Genomic DNA, 21,315 nt, shown 5'->3' with positions numbered 1-21,315 from the left:
GGACATACATACGATGGCATTTCAAACAATATAAATGGCCTTTGATTATATGCCCTATTTATTTTTGGTCCATCAACTTCATAGTACAACAATATACAATTATCAATTCTATATTTTTACTAGGCTAATAATCCTTTATTTATAGCTTACGTAATGCAAGATGATAAATTAATCAAAGAGATTAAGAAGGGGTATATTTGGATTAAAATATGGATTTTATGAGGTATGAGTCGGGCTCGATCGAGCACCTGTCAATCCATCCCCTTGCACCGTGACCGACATGTTTAACTAATGTGTTGAGCTAACTTTCATGTCGAGCCGATTTTAGGCTTTTATCAGCCGGAACAGATTGGTCCTCCTGGTGCGAATTTAGAAATGACACCCTACTCACAAGCATCAACAAGATGACATTATTCTACCTCTAAAAGTCCCAAAAATATCTCCCAAAGAGTTTGCAAAAGCAACCAAAAACACAAGCACCGGTTTCGGTTACCCAACTTGATCAAGTGCGTGAGAGAGAGCACAAAATGACCTCAAGAATAGTCTGAATGTGAATATACGGCTAACTACAGAAATTTTTCACTTTTTTTCCAAGTGAGCTTCAAAACTCTCTCTCTCTCTTTTTGGTCTTCTCAAACAAGCTTCTCTCTCTCCTCAAAACCTGTCTCTCCCCTTTTTATTTGAAGACTACTTTTCAAAGTGACTCTTCATGAGTCCTTCATAAGATCTTTATCGCCCCAGTACTGGGGTGATGCTGTGTACATTGTGCGGCACAACTGTGGTCATGTGCGCACGATGGGGTCCACTGTGCACACATGGGCACTGCTGCGCCGCACGATGTGCACAACAGCGCCCCCAGTACTGGGGGCAATAATTTTCCTTCTTCATATTATTACAAAGCCATTAAGGCTGCGTTTGGTAAAATTCTCCGAATCTGACTTCATTGATTTCCTTCTCACCTAGAGCAGATTGTGAGAAGAATTGTGTTTGGCATGCTGGCTTATTGTTTGTTCATAGAGAGCAGTTCTGGTTAAAAAAGTACTCGGTGAGCACATTTGACAGCGCAAACAATTCATGCATTTACCGTTCGTGAGCACTTTTGTAAGAATGTACTTTTACGAAAACGCTTTCGACTTATTCCCTCCTCACTCCCAACCAAGGTTTAAAAACTCGTCCCAAGGAGGTGCCTCGACTAGGTCGAGATTCTCGAGATCTTGGCGAGACTGTATTTTTTTTTGTTTCAGTTTGATGTTTCGGTGGGCAAATGACTATAATTGGCTCCGAAACTTTAAGAGAAGCTTGTTTTCAGCTTAATAAACATATTTAAATCTTTAAATTGTAAAAAAAACAACCAATTTTGTACTTTGGATTTGCACCCTTGGTTGATAGTAAATGTTGAATCTTTACGTAATATTTGCCTATACACATTGTTTGAATGCTATAAGACATAATGGACAAATAAAATAAGTAAATAATGCAATAATGGATGAAGGCACATAATATTGAATAATTATTCAAAAAATAGTTAAGGACTTAAAATTAAAAAACTATAAAGTACAATCAACAATACATATTAAATAGACCCAAATACACCGAACAATACATATGTCATAGACACCATAGTCTTCCATGTGCCAACAATACAATATTGTGATTCTATAAGTGGCTATTGATATGAACTATGATGTGTTGGATCAAGTCCATTCATGATCCGATGGAATTGATGTGCATTGTCTTCCGTCTGCATGACATATGAATGCCACATCATAGTATTCGAGAAGAAACAAGAGTAATTTCTTCTCAAGCTGATCAAGATATTTGAGATTTTCAAGATTTCACTGAAATTTTGATCAAAATTTTCGAAACATTACAGGTTTTAAGTTTCGTATGTAATCTTGTCTCGAGGAACTCAAAATTCTTGAGATATTCGATGGCGAGACCTCGGCGAGATTTAGAACTATGCGTCACTCCCGAATCCCGACTCTCTCACCCGTTACTCTCTCTCTCTCTCTCTCCCTATTGCAGAGCTCCTCCCCTCTCTTTCCTCCCTCCCTCCGAACCTCGGGCTTGACCGCTAGATTCCATACCGATCCATAACATCAAAGGTCATCACAGCTTCACTGATCTTGTTGGCATTGGAGTAGCTGCCACCTTCCTGCTTCATTGACCGATTGCATCCCACATTTCCTCAAAGAATTGATTCTTACCGAGAAAATTGACCGTCAGATTCCACGAGTATGGTCTGTGTTTCTTCATTAAGCCTGCCCATCTAAAGAACTTCAGTAGTTGCAGGAGACCCAAAACAAAACTTCAGCACCTCTTCAACATTCTCTAGCAATGGAGGAATTCCGGTGCGTGATAAGGCAATTTCAAGTTCAAGAACAGGGACTTTGAAGAAGAAGAAGAAGCCACAGCTTTATTTGATTTTGGCCTAAGAATTAAAGAAGTTGCAAAGATACCATCATTTGTCAATTTTCTTCCTTCTCTTTATGGATATCAGGTTTTGTTTCATTCAATTGCCTCCATGGTTCTATGAAAACCTTTTCGTTTTTCAAGTATCACATGGTCACTGCACTCAGTTCTGAATATACCACCTTCCATCAATTTATTGTTGAAAAGACGATCCCAGAGTCCAAATCCTCATGGGCTTTACAAGGGAAAAAGGTTGTGAGGGCTGGAATTCACCAGCAAGCAAGTTACAAAACCAACCCAAGCAGATCAGACTTCTATACATGACCAGACCCGACAGGGTTTTTTTCCTCCCCTGAATTTTTAATATACGAACTAGAACTTCACAGAAGCATTGTAATTTGTAAAGAAAAGATGATTATTGATCGCTACGAACCCCGAGCCAGCATCTCCTGGTATTCCCCAAACGATCTCTGCCTCTGAAGCCTCATCTCCTCCTTAAACTTTGCTATGAATTCCTCTGCTCTCTTATCCACTCCCTGCAGCTGTGGCACCTCCATCACAGCCTGCCCTGAACAGTCTTTGGGAGGAACATATGTAATATCACTTGCTCCAATCCTGTCATCATCTCCAGCCTTGCTTGTTTCTGCTATAGCATTTGTTGTGATGAACAGCTTCACTTCCAGCCTTGCTGCTGATGCTGTTGAGGATTCTACAGGGGACTTCTCTATGACCTTACCTGTGGTTGTTACAGTTGTTGATGCCTGAACTGAGATGGGTTCAGTTGTAAACAGGTCATCCACATACACAGGTGCGAATTTCTGTTTGCGGCTGTGATGTTTGTGATATTGCTTATGAGGACGACGAAGTGTAGAGGCAGATGATCGAGCAATCACTCGCCTCTTGGTCTCACGTTGAAGAAGGCGAGAAGGAAATGAAGGTGAGCGATTGAGAACGGCAGCTAGAGTGGTGTTGAGACGACTTGTGGTTTTCTTGATGATGGCTTTGGATTGCTTGAGCTTGTGAAGCTTCCTTTGGAGTTTGGAGGTGAAGCTCTCCCATGCCCTCTTAGGGGGTGGAAGCTTATTGCCTAGACTCAAACAAGACATTAACTGTGATTTAAAGTTTCTCTTTGATGAGGGGAGAGATATATACAGATTATAGAAGGGAAGAAGGAGGTCAGGAAGGAAGGGAGGCTGAGAGAGTGATTTGCAGGAGAGAAGCCAAGCAAGAGAGACTGATATTGTTTGATGGTAGTGCCACACAGCACGTTGGGTGGTTTTTATCGGTCAGGGACAGAGGCTGGATCGATAAGGAGCAACCCTGGTAGTTTATTGTGAACTTGGGTGCTTTTGGGTTGGATAGTCTACCAAGGAAAGGAGCGGAAAGCCCCAAAGCAGAATAAAGTTACTTTCCTTTCCAACTTTCTAGTGAAAGATTCTAAGCTAAGGTTGCTTACAAGTTAAGAGAATAAAAGCATATATTTTTTGGACTAAGTTTCTCTCCACCCCATGGTGAAGAGAGAGAATCTGTTCATCATTCTCGTCTGATTCTCTGATTGGATTGGAAAAGGATATTTGAGAATATGATACATAGGAAATGATAGTTATGATGAATCATAATTTAAAGATTCTCTTTTCAACATTCTTGGGTGAAGAAAACTTAATCCTATATTTTTCTTTCAATTAAAATATTTTATAAGGAAAAAGATTTTTTGATTCACACTGCCTTGGTATAGATGCTCAGGGAATAAATAGTGGGATCTACATTAACATTTCTCTTATTCTGATCATGTGGACCTTATGTGGATTATACCATTTTTCAACCTCTCATTGATTTTAATGTGTAGATTCCTTCTTACTCCCCTTTGTACAAATTCCTTTATATCCTTCTCACATAATAAACAATGGGATCCACATTGACGTTTCTCTCCTATTCTGACCATATGGGTCTCATGTGGATGATACTATTTTCTAATCTTTCATTGGTTTTAGTGTGTAGATTCTTTCTTACACTAACCTTGTAGGAAACCCTCCCCCTTTTTTAATAAAAGCAAAACAAAAAAAAATTTAGTATTGGGACTTGGGAGAGGGTTGGGTTGCCTACAAGGACAATGTAAGAAAGAATTTACACATTATAACCAATGAGGAATTGGAAAACAGGATCATTCATACGGGACCCACATATATCGTCAGAATAAGAAATAGAAATGTCAATATGATTCCCATTGTTTATTATTTGAGAAGGATATAGAGGAATCTGTACAAGGGCAGTGTAGCCTAGTGTTTTGTCTGCATTCATCCTCTTTACCATATTACAACATTAAGCTCATTAAAGACCCCATTATACCTAAGTCACCAAGAAAGAGCCAAAGATGGTTCATTGTACATTGTAAAGAGGGTCTCAACTCTCAACATCTGCAAGTCTTCTAAAGCTACTGATTGTTACTGTACTCAGAAAATCCAATGATAAGATTTATAGTGTCTAGTTTTTACTGTATGAGGGGGTGGACAATTTCATTTTTGAGCTGGCATTGTACAAAACCCTTTCCCCTCATTTATATTTCTCTTGACTACACTAGTGCTAACAGTAAAGAGAGGCTTCATTCGCAGAACTTGTTTTAAGACAACGACGTAGTGGAAGGAGGGACAAATCTCACATGCTTCTTCTCTGTTGAATTTGAAATCTCGGCATTCCCTCAAGGAGAGCTGGAAGGAGTTGAAGCAGATCCATCCAGATTGTTCTCAAGGTGGAAGGCTGAGGCGTGGAAGTTCATGCATCCGAGGAATTTTTTTTTGAGGATCATATGGGTATTTCACTAAATTTCTTGGATAGGGTTTCACTACATATTTGTAATGAGGATATTTTTTTTCTGTAATTTCACGCATCCGAAGAATTTTTTTTTGAGGATCATATGGGTATTTCAGTAAATTTTTTGGATAGGGTTTCACTACATATTTATAATGAAGATTTTTTTTTTCTGTAATCGATCTAAGAGAAGTATGAGGACAGATGATTATAACTCTAGCTATTCTGATCTCATCTCACTGTGGACAAGGCAGTCTTGTCGAACAATATAAGTCTTTTGTATAGTGTGATTGTTATCTGTGATTTCCATTCATTCTTTCTGTATCATTTTAGATTCTTGTTTTTCTACACCAGCTAACCAATGATCATAATAACCACACAAGAAGCAAGCTGTTAAGGAAGGTTCTCTCACAGAAGCAGTTGAGGCCTTATAGTAATTACTTTATTCACATGGGATCTCTTACTGTGTTATTCAATTTTAGTAATATCAAAGATAACAAACTGGATTCTCAACAAGGATAAGGTTCTCACGCAACCCCAGCTTACAGGCAAAGGGAGAAAATTCTCCGTCCGCGTCATTCAACACCATCCATGCTCAAAGGGGAAAGGAATTATTCTAAGTTGGCGCCTGCAATTGGGGGCAGCAGGAACATGGCTGCAACCCGGCTTACAGCCAAAAAATTTCCATCCATGGACCGGCATCTCCTCCTCTCTGTATCTCCCTCTCCCCACAACAATGGTTGGCATCCTTGATCACCCAGCGCTGTTGGATCACACATTTTTAAAAGAGATAAAATGAATAAAACAAAAATATGTATCTCCTTCCTTGCTTTTAGAAGCGATGCAAAGGAATGATGACAGAAGTAATGCCTTCTTGAGGTTACTGAAGTAGTTGAGCGTAGCACTCCTAAACTCATGCTAGATCTAATTCAAGGACCTAGTTTTCCTCCACCCACGGTTAATGGGATCCCATTCACCGTGGGGCTGGAGAGGGCGGGAATGAGTATTGGGAGGGTATTTTGGAACATACCAAAACCCTAGGATGGTGGGTGAACCATCCTCTATGGGTGGAGGACTTTGTCCAATAATTCAATCTGCAAAAATATCACTAAACATCACAAAGGAGAGTGAAAGAACAAATGATGAACATTTTCAATTACAAATGTGCAGTCTCAGGGTAAACCAGAAACTGAATCCTAAGAAAAAAATTACTAGCACTAAATATGAGATTAAGCTGGAATCGGTTCTGCTTTAGTCGACCTACTACTCTGTTTCTTCAGCATTCTTGTTTTCTTCCTCAAATTCTCCTGACATCTCCTCCAGGGATTTGCCCTTAGACTTCGGCACCTACAGTGTACAGATCATGCCAAAGAAATTGATCACACCCAAAACGATGAGTGCATTCTTGACTCCAATACCAGGTGGGTAGCCTGCATCAGTCTTGGTCTTGTCCTTGTTTTGAGCTAAATAGAGGAACCCAAATGCCCCCACAATGGCCCCTGCTTTACCAGCTGCTGCTGAGATGCCATGGCATGTTGACCTCAGCCTGGCTGGAAAGATCTCTGCTGGCACTACGAATGTGGTAGCATTAGGGCCAAAATTCGCAAAAAAGAAGGTCAGAGAGTACATTATAACAAAACCAATTCTGTTTTCCTTCAGTATCCAGTGATGATAAGGGATGGCAATCGCAAACATGAACACTGTCATGAAGAAGAAACCAATCAATTGAATCGCAAACCTCCCAATGACATCGATAAAGGCAACCGTAAACCAGTATCCAGGAACGGTACTGCACAGAGCAATAAGAGTCTGTGCCCTTGCAATTCTATAGACTTCTTCAATGGCATTCATGGTCTTTGCAGGGGGAATCCATCCGATAGCACTGAAGATATCCTTCTGGAACAAATTCTGACTGTAGAAAGCAATGTCCAATAAGAACCACGTACTGGTGGTTCCAAGCAAGTGAAGCCCATGGCGGAGGAGAAACTGTTTGGAGAAAGACCAAATGAGTTCTCTTTCTTCTCTGACAATTGCTCAACCTTCTCTTGTTCTGCTTCAATGTCAACCTGCAAAACCTTGGACATGTCGGCCGCTGCTTGTTTTGCATTCTTCGCAACAAGAGCAGTGTAACGAGCGGTCTCAGGCATCTTCATACGCCAGTAGTAAGTGAGTGCAGCAGGTATGGCACCGAACATCAAAATAATGCGCCATGCGTAATCGAACTAAGGCACAGTTGAGGCAATTGGGTCGACCTGGTAAGCAGGGGCGTCATACTTGGCTCTAAAAGCTGAAGAAACGATAATGGCGAAGATTCCACCAGCTAAAATCCCAAAACCTTGCATAGCAAACACAGCAGCAATGAAAGCACCACGAGTCTTCTTGTTGGAGTACTCAGACATGATGGTTGCGGAGAGTGGGTAATCACCACCAATACTGTTAGGTACTTGATCAATATGTCAAAAGCTTCGAAGCTTATGGAACGCGTTAAATCAAACCCTTTAATCTATCTCATACTAGGCTGGTCCAATCTAGTGCCCATACACTATAGTGGGCCCCATTAGGCACATAACAAACCACCACGTTTCCGCAGCCGTCGTCCTCGGCGGCTCTCACTCTAGGTAGCTTTCACTCTGGCGGTAGGTAGCCTTTTTCAAACGGTTTCACTTTGCTCCATGGATTTTGTGTGGTGGCAGGGAACCCTTTCTTGACGGCTTTCACTCTACTTCAGGTAGCCCTTCTCCTAGGTAACTCTTTCCGTGACTCGAACCTGTGACGTGGTGCCCAGGTCTGATACCAAATGTTAAGTACTTGACCAATACGCCAAAAGCTTCGAAGCTTATGGAACGCGTGAAATCAAGCCTTTTTAATCTATCCCATACTAGGCTGACCCAATCTAGTGCCCATACACTATAGTGGGCCCCATTAGACACATAACAAATGCCAAACCCAAGCCAGAAACGGAAGAAACAGAGTGTCGCAATAACCAATTTTGGGGTTTGGCCTAAAGAGAATCCAGATCAGATGGAGCAGAGGACCATGAGAATAAGGGTTATAACGTAGACACGCTTGCGACCCATCTTGTCGCCGAGCCAGCCAAAGAATAGCTGACCTGCAAGTGTGCCGCACAGAGCAACACCATTGACTGCGGCTGATACATTTGGGGGCAACGTGCCTGGCTTTTCTGCTCCTTCTTTAGTGTAATAGATGCGACCAAGCAACTTGGTGACAAGTGAGATGCAGCACAGATCATAGGCATCTGTGAAGAAACCCATTCCTGCAACTACAATTACAGTGAAGTGGTAAAATGGTGTCTTGGCTGCATCGAGTGCAGTAAGCACCTCCACTTTCTCCCCTGCCATGGCTTTGTTGCTACCTTACCCAACTGCAATGGTAGGAAATATTTAGAAATTAATGAAATATCTACATTGAACAAGAATGAAAAAGAAGAAACAAGGAATTAGCAATATATAATTCAAAACAAAAAATTAGAAAAATAAGATTCAAACCCCCAAAATTAAAAAGACGAGGGAAAGGGCCATTCTTGAAAGCGACAAAATGGCTCCATTAATATGGGAAAATAAAAGCAAGAAATTAACAGGAGACAACGACGGAAACCTTTATAAAGTATGAAAGTAAACGATACTAAAAAGACATTAAAGATTGCTCAGAACCCTATTTTTGAAATTACAAGTAGCCAAGTAAGAAGAATTACCTGAACGTTCACTCCACCTGAGTTGAATCCTAGTCCTAATAAAATGGAGAATGGAAGCGAACGATTGGAATGAGGAAGAAGAAGGACGAGTGAAAAGTCAGGGGAGAGCGGTTCTGTATTTATTACATCAAGACTGTGGAATCTCCAGCGGCATATTCACTCCCCTCTTCGGCTCTTCCCTTCTTCTCCCCAACGCGGTTGCCAGATACCACCCTTCATTTTTAGCATTGCAGCTGTACATTCTGGTAAGGGTGTCAAATCCTAGCCCGAACCGTTAAGGCCAATCGAAAACGGCTGAATAAACCCGAGATCGAATCGAACCGATCCTTATTAGATTGGTTTTGGACTGGGGTATGATGGGATCGGTTGAAAACCAGATCGCACCGGATTGACTAATAACAAACAAAAAATCAAACTAAATGAAACCGATAAAAATAATGAGTATAAGATTATGAATAATTGAATTGATTTCAATATTAATGAGCAAATTTATGATTGTATGGAAAATTGTTACAAATCAATGAGTATGAGGTTATGAAAATAGGAAACTTGATTTGTAAGAATGCTTGTTCCATTGATCTCCTTTTTAAGTGTGGGGCTAATGAAATATTTTATATAGTTGAAAAAAAGAAGAGAAGAAAATAAGCACAAATCGAATCCAACTTGTTTAAAAAACACCTGGTACCGAATTGAATCCAAATCGCTATCAATCTGTTATCATAAACGACACGAAAGCAAACTGCACCAAAATCGAAATCGAGCCGAAATTGAAAAGTCCTTATTGGTTCGATTTCGGTTCCCCTAAAAGGCACATCGATATTGAAAAAATAGGACCAAACCTGAACAGAACCAATCGATTGATACCCCTACATTCCGGTTTCCTTTCTTTCGATCTTCTCTTTCTACAAAATTTAGTATTTTTTTTTCTAAATTTTTGAATATGTAATCTATATTTTAAAGGGTTCGTCTTTTTCTTATGCTCCGTTTGGTTGCAAGGGGAATTAAAAAGAAGGAAAGTGAAAATTTCATACTTAAAAAAGAAACTTTTTTAATCATTACCCTATGTGACAATATATCTAACTCCAAATCATTCCTTATTTGGTTATTGAATTTCACTTTACTTTGCATCCTTTTCCCTTTGGTTTAAAATATAAAATAAATATTACATGTAAAATGTATCTTTACTAGATATGATAAGAAATTTAAGTAGTATATACAATCACATGAGGTAATGATTACAAAAGTTTTTTTTTTAGGTTTGAAAATTTTTCCTTCACTTCTTTTAATTTTCCTTGCAACCAAACGCAGCCTCAGGGAAAGTTACATGCCCCTCCCTTGTACTATGGCCTATTTAACATTTCTCCCTTGGATTTTTCCCAATTACACGCCCAACTCTTCTAGTTTAAATAAAATTACTATTACACCCTTATCGCTAGCGTCCACCTATGAAGTGGTGACGTGGCTTAGTAATATTTTTTGTAATCTTCAACTTAACTCTGTGCCTTTGTGAGATGACCCTTTTACCCTTCTTCTTTTTCCTCCTTCTGCAACCGCTGATTTTGACATTGAATCAAAATTGGCTTTGGATCTTTTTTTCGAGTTTCATCATGTGCTGTGTAGAAGTCTCTTTTTTTTTCAATTATTTTTAATGATTTTTAATAAACTATCTTTTAGGGGATGTTTTGGATAATTTACATATACCTCCCCTAAGGTAAAGCCTAATTACAGATCCACCTGTGAGGTTTTGATATTTATGCATAGCTTCTTTACTTTATAAACTAATCAATAAGCAAACTCACTCCGTTAACCTGAGACTGAAAACTAGGGATGTAAATGAATAGTCGAAATCCATTTTCGTATCCGTGTTCGTATCCGTTTAGCACTATTCGAATCCGTCCGAAAGCTAAACGGATGCAGATACGAATCAGCTATAACTATCCGAAAAGCTATATTTACATGTAAACGAATAAAATATCCGATCTGTATCCGTGTCTGTATCCGTTTAGCACTATTCGAATCTGTCCGATAACTAATCGAATGCGGATATAGCACTATCCGAACCGAATCCGATCCATTTACAGCCCTACTGAACACATTAGAATTGTTCATTTGTTTACCAAATTGCGCTTCATGCTAAAATAAACTTCTTTTATTATTTTCCTTATTTCTATTATTGAAGAACCCTAATGGCAAGGGCTTAAAGCTGAGTGAAGCAAGGTGATACAAGATCCAGATGGGTTGAGGAAAAATGAAACAGATCAAAGGTATCCATATCTGGTTGGAGATGATAGCTGAGGTTAGCTTTCCCCTCCGTTTCTAAACCTAAAACCAAACCACTTCCTCTCCTTCTTCTTTTGCTCCCCTTCGAAACCATATCTCAACTGAAATTCAAAACCAACTTCTGTTCCATAGACCAAAACCCTTTTCCATTAAACCGCAACACCCATTCTCTATTTTACCCATACCGAGCTACCATCATATCTCCAAAAATCCTCCTCTGATTTTCTTCATCTCAAAAACAACCATGATCGCTACCTGAAGATAATTGAAACCCCAGCTTAAAAGTGAAATCCGAAAGAGAGATTGGAAAATAGAGAGATCGAGAGAGGCAATGACACTTTGAGATTGAGACGAAGAGGGATCTGCGAGTCGCCGTTACTAATTGTTACTGTCCACGGTCCATCATCGCTACCCACGAAGTCACAGGCAGATCAATGAAACAGAGAGATCGAGGAAGAGGGATTACTCCAACCTTTAAAGTTACAAACATTTTGTTATAAACTAAAATAATAATTGATATAATATATTAATGTTATTATGTAAAATTGATAATGTTCTCCTCCCGATTCAACCCAGTCCAAGCATCTCACTTTTCCCCCTCCCCACGGTTAGGGTTAGTTCGGCCTGAATGTGAGGGCGGGTTAGGATTGGATTTTTTAGGCCCTAAGTTAGGGTTTGGTTGGGTTTGGGCTCAACTAATGAGACTTAAGATTGGATAAGGATTTTAAAAAGCCCGACCCAAACTGACCTTATTGCAGCCCTATGTAATACCATTTAAGCCCTCCATGAACGGGTTCAAATTTGATGTTGTTATGTTCTCACATAACTAACGTGGTTACGCTTGAGCAGAACATTTTTGTACTTTTCGGGAAATGGCCAGCTACTAAGAAATGTATATAGACCAAAATCAGGGACACATTCGCGTAGTTCTGTACTATTCTCTTGATTAAACGCATGCATGGCCACCTCCCACAACTGAATTGTTTATGTGTTAGCAAAGCAGAGCTGAGTGTTCTCGCCATGCAATGTGTCTCCGACAGAACCCCCCCCCCCTATCTCCTTTAAATACCAACACATCTCAGTCTCCAATTCACCCCGAAGCATTAGTGAGAGCTACGTACCTCTTCTGCTTCTTCTACTACTACCACAACAGGATATGGCAGCTAATTCCTCTTTGCTTTCTCTTGGTCTTTGCTTACTTGTCTTGTTTCATGTCTCCTTAGCTCAGTTTGAACATCAATCATGGGGAGGCCAACAGCAACAACGACACCGGTTCAGAGAACAGAGGGAGTGTAGGATCGAGAACCTCGATGCTCTCGAACCCACTCGAAGGTTGGAGTCGGAGGCTGGTCGGATTGAGTTCTGGGACCAGAAGAACAACGAGCAACTCGAGTGTGCCGGTGTCGCCGTTACTCGGCATTCTATCCGGTCCAGAGGCCTTCTCTTACCTTCCTACTCCAATGCACCTAAGCTTATCTACGTTGTCCAAGGCAAGCCTCTACCTATCCCTTCCCTTCTTATAATTAGGCTCTTAATTAATTTCTCGATCTACATTAATATGGATTTATTTTTCTAATTAATCTATTTGCATTAATTTAATCACAGGTAGTGGATACCAAGGAAACTTGATACCAGGCTGCCCTGAGACATTCCAATCATTCCAACCAAGTCAACGATACGAGGGAGGGCGGAGCGAAGGAGGACGAGAACAAGACCATCATCATCGTCGATTCAGGGATCAGCACCAGAGGATCCAACGGTTCAGACAGGGTGATATCCTCGCTATCCCCAACGGCATCGCACACTGGATCTACAACGACGGCGATTCCCAACTCGTCCTCGTCACCCTTCACGACACCAGCAACAACAACAACCAATTCGACGATAGATACAGGGTAATTAATTAAGAAACTCATAATTAAGAAGAAGCAAATAAATTGACCCTACCCTGCTTAATTATCAATTTAATATTTCGCAATTTCTTCATTTCTTCATTTCATCTTATTAATACCCCAAATTAATTTTGAGAGTGCTTGATTCTGTAATTAAGAAATTCTTCCTGGCCGGCAACCCACAAAGACAAGAAGGCCAACGAGGTGAAAGAGGCGAACGTGGAGAGAGGGGATCAGAAGAGGAAGGAACCAACATCTTCAATGGCTTCAACACGCAGTTGTTGTCTGAAGTTTTCGGAGTGGACGAGGAGACGGCAAGGAAACTACAGAGTGAAGACGACGACAGAGGTACTATCGTCCATGTGAAACGAGGGCTGCAGCTGATAAGCCCACCACAAAGATGGGAAGAAGAAGAGGAACAGAGAGAGCGACAAGAGAGAGGCGCAAATGGATTGGAGGAAACCTTATGCAGCATCAGGCTCATTGAGAACATAGATGACCCCACACGTGCTGACGTGTACAACCCACATGCCGGACGCATCAGCAGTCTCAACAGTCAGAAGCTCCCCATCCTCAACTACCTCCAACTCAGCGCCGAGCGTGGCGTCCTCTACAGCGTAATTAATTAATTAATTAACTTTCTGTTTACTCCCTCTAATTATAGATTAATGACGAACGAACGGACATGTTCTAATGATATCCTGTGTATGTGCAGAATGCGATACTTGCACCACACTGGAACATCAACGCACACAGTGTGATCTACGTGACAAGGGGGAGCGCAAGGATACAGATTGTAGGGAACAGAGGACAGAGGGTGTACGATGGGGAACTGCGTGAAGGGCAGGTGCTTGTGGTGCCTCAGGGCTTTGCGGTGGTGAAGCAGGCCAACGAGCAGGGCTTCGAGTGGGTATCGTTCAAGACAAACGACAACGCCATAACGAGCCATCTGGCTGGGAGGACTTCGGTGTTGCGAGCATTGCCGGAGGAGGTTCTGGCGAATGCGTATCAGATCCGTACGGAGGAAGCTAGGAGGATTAAACACGGCAGAGAGGAAGCTGTGTTGTTGTCTCCCAGGTCTAGGGACCACCAAGGAAGGGCTTCTGCGTGAATTATGTAATGTTAGGGTTATTATTAGAGAATAAAAGCCTTTTATGTGGGCCTCGGAGGAGGCGGGCTTAGTAGTGTTGGGTTTTGATAATAAATTGAGTTCATCAAAACATAAAAAACAAAAAGGAGTATATAAATAAATATATTAAGCATTAATTTTGCCATTTTGGATCGTAATTCTTAGCTCCATTCTCGAAGGTTACACGGTCATTCTAATTGATCTTAAATTGAAATTTGGAGAAAGTTTGTTGCTACACTTGTAGTAAGAATGTTGCTAAGACTATTTTAGAAAATATTAACACTTATGAGGATATTTATGAACCCAGAGAGAAGGTGAATTATTCCATTTCCTTGGCTGCTAGTGTAGTAGCAAAAATTTTTTCCCCATAATCCCAATTGTCCACCTGTTTCTCCTATTCTGAATGATGTTTCTATCCCTTTGGGGGAGGAGATCGAGAGGTAGACTAAGGGAGCATGGCATAGACCGTGCTCCCTAATTAAAAAAACCTCCTTCCCCATCATTTATTATTTTTCTTACATTACAAATCCAATAATATCCTTTTCATTTTTTGTATGCCATCCCAAAGCATCCAAAATCATCTAGCAAGGAAGAAATTCCTTCACCACGAGTGAAAGGAAATTGCGTCTATCTTTAAATTAGTTCCACACAACCCTAACTTAAACGGCTTATTTTAAAATAGACAAAACTTTCTTGAACAACTTGCCCTGATAAAATTTATTATTTTTGTATAAATAAAATCAAGAACGTGTAATATACATGGATTCTAAATTATAAATTTCAGGAAGCCATAGAATGAAAAACAGTCCCATACAGTAAGGACCGGACTCTCCTGACAAGGGAATCAACTAAATTATTTCCCTCCCTTGAAATAAAAGCAAAAATATATGATTCTGAAGAGTGAACTATCCGAGCCTTTCACAGAGGCTCCATCGTGGTGTGATTCGTGTCACTAGGCTCTAAAAGTTGCTAAAGACTAAAGAGTGACTTCTTTGGCTCTCAATTTTAAGTTAAATTTTCAATTACTACCCTTCTGGAGGACAGGTTGCAGTGATGAACTTTCATGTAATAAACTCACTTGGGTGTGATTTTGGATGTTGAAATGGAGACGAGTAATGTGTCATAAGTCATATAAGAGGATATGGTTCAAAAGTATCAGATTTGGAGAATTTTAAATTCAAAAAACAAGGAAATACAGCTGAAGAGATAATATGAGATAAATATGGGAGAGGATAATAAGTGCTTTGTAAATCAAAATCCTCTCCCTCTCTCAAACGGCTCTTTCTTTCCTTCGATTCTTCATTTATAAGGCTACTTAATTGTTTCCTAATTCCCACTTTTAGCTACTCGGCTTGAACGGCACCATAACTTCATAGCTATATATATGAAATCTCCTCATTAAAGGCTCCTACCACAGGCCCATCTACTGAAGAATTAAAACAATTGTTAAATGTACTATTTGCATCTCTCGTGACACTATACTATATTTGGGATTTTGATGATCACAAGCAACTCTATCTAATCTAATAAGACAAGGAGGGACGAGGTAGAATCTCTTTTAGTTGCGCTACTTGCATTTCATGCAATCCAAGTTTCATCATGTGCTATGTAGAAGTCAATTTTTGTTTTCTTGTTTTTATTAATAATTTTTAATAAACTATGCTGACCAATCTATCGTTTTGGTTCGTTTGCGACGGAGTGCAAAACGATCCGGATCCTCTCTTGTCCATAGTGTGAGATCGACTCTAGTGGTGATGAGTCATAGAAATGTCCTCCAGTCAGAGGGTGACACATAGACATATTTGGGCCAAACCCGAGTACCGAGTCGAACCATAACGAGCCACACTGAACCGAACACCAAAGGAGAAAATGAGGCCCTAGCCCGGAGATCATCCCTTTCAACGACACAACCGAACACAAATGGTCGAGCACTCGGCCGAGCCCATTGAGGTCATCCCAGCGGCTAGAACCCCTAAGGACGAATACTAGGATGAACAACCAGGAGATCGGTCATGCGTAGAGAACCTACCAAGCCGAGCACTGTGCCGAGACTCTTTGGATAAGCATTCTGGTACACCGTACCCCCATCTACACCGACAACAGAGCCGAGCTTTCGGGCTCGGCTGTCCGAGGTTGAGGCCCCTCCAGAGGCGGTGCTACAACTCGCGAAAATCACGGAGCCACGTCATCGTATCCCGACAGTCACGGGATATGAATCAAGCCGTAATCCAACCACAGAATAGAATCACGCTCCAATAAGAACTCTTACCTTATTAAGAGTCCAACTCCGAGAATAGCTCTCATATTCGCTTCGCATGGAAGAGTCCGGCCAAAAAAAGACTCTTACCATACAATGACTCATCCCGATGGCCTCAACTCATCATATAAATACCCAGGTATGGAGCTCAAAGGCTCATCTCACTTTTCACTAAGTTGAAACACAGTTGCATTGGAGATCTAACTTAGGCATCAGAGAGTCCTTGATCGGAGCCACACCGACTCTCTTGTGCTCACTCGATTTCTTGTAGGCTCATCTTTGGGCGAACCGGACGACGAAAGTTTTCACACGCAACAAGTGGTTAAATGTCATTGGAGAAGATTTGGATTCTTGCATAACGAACAATTGAAATGTTTTCTCATCTATCCTACAATCATTATTTGGGCCGTGTGGGATTAATTTTCAGGCTGACAGCATCGAGAACATTTTCCCAAAGGAAGATTTTATGCACGCTATCACCACTTAGTGGTTTTGAAAAGATATCAATGAACCCCACATTTTCAAAATAATTAAAATAAAAACATGTATCGAATCCTTAATCTTATGAGAGTATAAGAAAGAATCCACACAAAATGTTGATGTGGTGCACCCTGTATCACTATCTCATCTTCCATAGTTTCACTTTTATTTGCTTTGATTTTTGTAATGTAAATCACTGGAAAGGTAGGTAGGTAGGAATAACTCTAAAATCAACCCGAAGGGGGTTGCTCAATTGGCAAAGACTAGCACCTCGCAAAGAAGAATCATGAGTTCAATTCTCCTTGGGGTCCAAGTAATAAAAAAAAAACTCTCAATATCCTTCTCCAATAGGATCTTAAGTCCAAAGCCCTACAGGAACCTTTCAGAATAACATCAAATTCTAAAACCCACAAACAATGTAAGAGTAATTTAGGAAACAATGATATCACGGTGGGAACCGGACCGGGCATAAAACTAGAGGAGATAATTTTTTGTATTTCCTTTTTAAGGGCCCAATATATGATATTGCAGTTCCGTTGAGTTCAAAATTTGTAGAAATGTGTTGGTCTGGTACTACTGTACCCTTAAATGGCTAAAAATTTGCATGTATTGTGGCAATTACGAATTTAGGATGACTTGAAGGGTCTTTTAGTGAATTGAGATACAAATTTGAAAAACCATGGAGGTTGTCTTTGTCAAGCTAAGGAGGGGTAAAATTGTAAAAGTAAATGGAATTAGTACACTAGCTCGACTTTCGAAAACCAGAAGCTGAAATCAGCCTTTAAAATGGTTCTGCGGAATCCCTGGGGCTTCAAACTGGAAGTGTCGAGTGGAGGAGGAGGTAGGAAGATGGGTATGGGTGGGTGTGCTCCGCAGATTCGTCTAGTTTTGCTTTTCTTTGTTTCTTGCGTTGCAGCTGAAGCAGTACCAGCCAGCACAGTAATGGCGGATGGAAAGCGTGCACTGATGTCTGGGTTCATCTACACCAGAAACAGAGGACGGTGTACTCCCCAGTAAGATTATTCGCTCCACCTGTAATGGTTCCTTTCAAAACCCTAATTTTTAATACTTCGAGTCTGTGTTTCATCTAGTTATTCAAGTCTATACGGGAAACGTAATTCCCTTATAGATGATGAACTTATCTGGAATACTCAGGGATCGTTTGAATGTGATTCGGTCTTGTTCCTCCAAAGATGATGAGTCAGCTCCGTGTTTGATTTAAAATGAGGCCTTCTTTCCAAAATTCCAGTTTAAACATTACAAATTTTTTTTTTTTACCTGAAGGTTTTGAGAATTGGAACCCAGATTGCTTAATAATCTCAGAATGGTTGGTGAGTGGCAGGTTTTGGAGCAGCAGAAGGGAGGCATGGCCAAAGATGATCCCACAGACATCGTCAGTGTCAAAGGTGTTTGGATCAAGAGCATTCGAGAGATTCAAATCTGATCTTACCCTTTTAGAAGCGACCCAGAGGAATGATGATGGAGGTAATGTTTTCTCGCGGTTGCTGAAGCAATCAAGCGCGGCACTCTTAAACTCATATGCAAGGAAAGGTTACCCTTACTCTGCTTGGGAAGTGAAGACTCTGCTCATCCAAGCCCTTGTCTCAGAAGAAGCTGCAGCTCTTCAAGCCCAACGTTTCTCCCTAGCCAATCAAGCTTGCGGTTAGCTGAACAATTTCTTCTTGCTTATTCCTAATGTCAATCTTATCTTCTAGTCTTGAAGTTTTGGATTATGGATCTTTAACTCTCATTATGGTCTTTGAACTCCTAATGTAAATTGTATGAAGGAAAAAACAAAAAAAACTTTGTTCCTCATCTGCTCCATTTTTGTATTTAAAATTGTTTCATTGCAACATCACCCGGAATCAATGCGTGAGGCTTGCAATGAATTCGTCTCCTGATGCTTGCAGACTGGTGGTCATGGTATATATTAACAGTTATAAGCCAATAAAACTTCAAAACAAAACCTTCCTCGCCCATTCAAGGAGAAGACACCCAATCAATCAATTCTAAAAGAGTAAAAAGAAGGTAGAGATCTATTCAACCAAATAGTTCAATCTGCAAAACTATCACTAAACAGTATCCCAAAGGAGAGTAAAAGAACAATATATGAACATTTTCGACTACAAATGTGCAGTCTCAGGGTAACCCAGAAACTGAACTCCCAAGAAAAAATTACTAGTACTAAATATGGGATTAAGCTGGAATGGTTGATGGTTCTGCTCTAGCCGACCTGCTACTCTGTTCTTGAGCATTCTTGTTTTCTTCTTCAAATTCACCTGACATCTCCTCAAGGGATTTCCCCTTAGACTCGGGCACCAACAGTGTAAAGATCATGCCAAAGAAATTGATCACACCCAACATTATGAGTGCATTCTTAACTCCAATACCAGGTGGGTAGCCTGCATCAGTCTTGGTCTTGTCCTTGTTTTGAGCTAAATAGAGGAACCCAAATGCCCCCACTATGGCCCCTGCTTTACCAGCTGCTGCTGAGATGCCATGGCATGTTGACCTCAGCCTGGCTGGGAAGATCTCTGCTGGCACTACGAATGTGGTAGCATTAGGGCCAAAATTCGCAAAGAAGAAGGTCAAAGAGTACAGTATAACAAAACCAATTCTGTTTTCCTTCAGTGTCCAGTGATGATAAGGAATGGCAATTGCAAACATGAACACTGTCATGAAGAAGAAACCAATCAATTGAATCGCAAACCTCCCAATGACATCGATAAAGGCAACCGTAAACCAGTATCCAGGAACGGTACTGCACAGAGCAATAAGAGTCTGTGCCCTTGCAATTCTATAGACTTCTTCAATGGCATTCATGGTCTTTGCAGGGGGAATCCATCCGATAGCACTGAAGATATCCTTCTGGAACAAATTCTGACTGTAGAAAGCAATGTCCAATAAGAACCACGTACTGGTGGTTCCAAGCAAGTGAAGCCCATGGCGGAGGAGAAACTGTTTGGAGAAAAGACCAAATGAGTTCTCTTTCTTCTCTGACAATTGCTCAACCTTCTCTTGTTCTGCTTCAATGTCAACCTGCAAAACCTTGGACATGTCGGCCGCTGCTTGTTTTGCATTCTTCGCAACAAGAGCAGTGTAACGAGCGGTCTCAGGCATCTTCATACGCCAGTAGTAAGTGAGTGCAGCAGGTATGGCACCGAACATCAAAATAATGCGCCATGCGTAATCGAACTGAGGCACAGTTGAGGCAATTGGGTCGACCTGGTAAGCAGGGGCGTCATACTTGGCTCTAAAAGCTGAAGAAACGATAATGGCGAAGATTCCACCAGCTAAAATCCCAAAACCTTGCATAGCAAACACAGCAGCAATGAAAGCACCACGAGTCTTCTTGTTGGAGTACTCAGACATGATGGTTGCGGAGAGTGGGTAATCACCACCAATGCCAAACCCAAGCCAGAAACGGAAGAAACAGAGTGTCGCAATAACCGATTTTGGGGTTTGGCCTAAAGAGAGTCCAGAGCAGATGGAGCAGAGGACCATGAGAATAAGGGTTATACCGTAGACACGCTTGCGACCCATCTTGTCGCCGAGCCAGCCAAAGAAGAGCTGACCTGCAAGTGTGCCGCACAGAGCAACACCATTGACTGCGGCTGATACATTTGGGGGCAACGTGCCTGGCTTTTCTGCTCCTTCTTTAGTGTAATAGATGCGACCAAGCAACTTGGTGACAAGTGAGATGCAGAACAGATCATAGGCATCTGTGAAGAAACCCATTCCTGCAACTACAATTGCAGTGAAGTGGTAAAATTGTGTCTTGGCTGCATCGAGTGCGGTAAGCACCTCCAATTTCTCCTTGGCCATGGTTACCTTACCCAACTGCAACAGTAGGAAATATTTAGAGATTAACGAAATATCGACCCTGAATAATAAGAAAGAAAGAAAAAGAAGAAAGACAGAATTAGCAGTGAATTAGAAAAATAAGATCAAGACCAACAAAATTATAAAAACGAGAGAAAGGGTCATTCTTGAAAGCGACAAAATGGCTCCATTAATATGGAAAAGCAAGATCAGAAACTATATAGAAGATAACGACAGAAACCTTTTGAAATGATGAAAGTTAACGAGAAGAAAAAAGACTATAAAGATTGCCCAGAATTCTTTTTTGGAATTACAAGTAGCCAAGTAACAAGAATTACCTGAACGTTTCACTTCACCTGACTTGAATCTTTACTCTTAATAAAATGGAGAATGGAAGGGAAGGATTGAAATGAGGAAGAAGAAGAAGGACGAGTGAGGGTCAAGGGAGAGCGGTCCTGTATTTATTACATCAAGGCTGTGGAATCTACGGCGGCATATTCACTCCCCCCTCCCCCCTTCCCTTCCC

At 40.9% G+C, this 21,315-nt stretch overlaps 4 protein-coding genes and 1 pseudogene across 5 annotated transcripts; 2 read left to right on the top strand and 3 right to left on the bottom strand.

The window, feature by feature from the left end:
- Positions 1–2,757: 2,757 nt before the first annotated feature.
- Positions 2,758–3,571, bottom strand: LOC122641908. 2 transcript variants are annotated; one of them, XM_043835235.1, is made up of 2 exons: positions 3,116–3,571; positions 2,758–3,019 (listed from the first exon to the last, which is right to left on the bottom strand). In XM_043835235.1, exons 1-2 carry the CDS (start codon positions 3,516–3,518, stop codon positions 2,838–2,840), a joined length of 585 nt encoding a protein of 194 aa, XP_043691170.1. In that variant the 5' UTR covers positions 3,519–3,571; the 3' UTR covers positions 2,758–2,837. The 2 variants fall into 2 exon arrangements, with proteins under 2 accessions (XP_043691170.1, XP_043691171.1); XM_043835236.1 differs by having other exon boundaries at positions 2,758–3,016; positions 3,113–3,569.
- A 2,776-nt stretch (positions 3,572–6,347) lies between these two features.
- LOC122641910 lies at positions 6,348–14,846 on the bottom strand (annotated as a pseudogene).
- LOC122643721 (cocosin 1-like) lies at positions 12,366–14,212 on the top strand. The gene is made up of 4 exons (XM_043837310.1): positions 12,366–12,699; positions 12,815–13,104; positions 13,260–13,718; positions 13,817–14,212. The coding sequence occupies exons 1-4, from the start codon at positions 12,366–12,368 to the stop codon at positions 14,210–14,212; spliced, it is 1,479 nt and encodes a 492-aa protein (XP_043693245.1).
- Positions 14,847–17,753: 2,907 nt separating the features above from the next.
- LOC122643720 lies at positions 17,754–18,791 on the top strand. Its single transcript, XM_043837309.1, has 2 exons — positions 17,754–17,980; positions 18,310–18,791. Exons 1-2 carry the CDS (start codon positions 17,754–17,756, stop codon positions 18,632–18,634), a joined length of 552 nt encoding a protein of 183 aa, XP_043693244.1. The 3' UTR covers positions 18,635–18,791.
- A 372-nt stretch (positions 18,792–19,163) lies between these two features.
- On the bottom strand, positions 19,164–20,830 carry LOC122643719 (inorganic phosphate transporter 1-4-like). The gene has a single exon (XM_043837308.1). It carries the CDS (start codon positions 20,790–20,792, stop codon positions 19,164–19,166), a length of 1,629 nt encoding a protein of 542 aa, XP_043693243.1. The 5' UTR covers positions 20,793–20,830.
- Between the last annotated feature and the right edge of the window lie 485 nt (positions 20,831–21,315).

The sequence above is a fragment of the Telopea speciosissima genome, chromosome 10 (genome assembly GCF_018873765.1).
Source record: "Telopea speciosissima isolate NSW1024214 ecotype Mountain lineage chromosome 10, Tspe_v1, whole genome shotgun sequence".
Taxonomy (NCBI): domain Eukaryota; kingdom Viridiplantae; phylum Streptophyta; class Magnoliopsida; order Proteales; family Proteaceae; genus Telopea; species Telopea speciosissima.
Note: the sequence above shows the minus strand (reverse complement) of the source record. Positions and strands in the feature narration are given on the sequence as shown.

Excerpts from the sequence above, each read along its gene's own strand:
- LOC122641908 (XM_043835235.1), bottom strand. The coding sequence starts at position 3,518 with ATGTCTTGTTTGAGTCTAGGCAATAAGCTTCCACCCCCTAAGAGGGCA. Across the intron at positions 3,020-3,115 it reads GAAGTCCCCTGTAGAATCCT|CAAGTGATATTACATATGTT; the intron begins CAACAGCATCAG and ends ACAGGATTGGAG.
- LOC122643720 (XM_043837309.1), top strand. The coding sequence starts at position 17,754 with ATGGTTCTGCGGAATCCCTGGGGCTTCAAACTGGAAGTGTCGAGTGGA. Across the intron at positions 17,981-18,309 it reads AGAGGACGGTGTACTCCCCA|GTTTTGGAGCAGCAGAAGGG; the intron begins GTAAGATTATTC and ends GGTGAGTGGCAG.
- LOC122643719 (XM_043837308.1), bottom strand. The coding sequence starts at position 20,792 with ATGGCCAAGGAGAAATTGGAGGTGCTTACCGCACTCGATGCAGCCAAG.
- LOC122643721 (XM_043837310.1), top strand. The coding sequence starts at position 12,366 with ATGGCAGCTAATTCCTCTTTGCTTTCTCTTGGTCTTTGCTTACTTGTC. Across the intron at positions 12,700-12,814 it reads GCTTATCTACGTTGTCCAAG|GTAGTGGATACCAAGGAAAC; the intron begins GCAAGCCTCTAC and ends ATTTAATCACAG. Across the intron at positions 13,719-13,816 it reads AGCGTGGCGTCCTCTACAGC|AATGCGATACTTGCACCACA; the intron begins GTAATTAATTAA and ends GTGTATGTGCAG.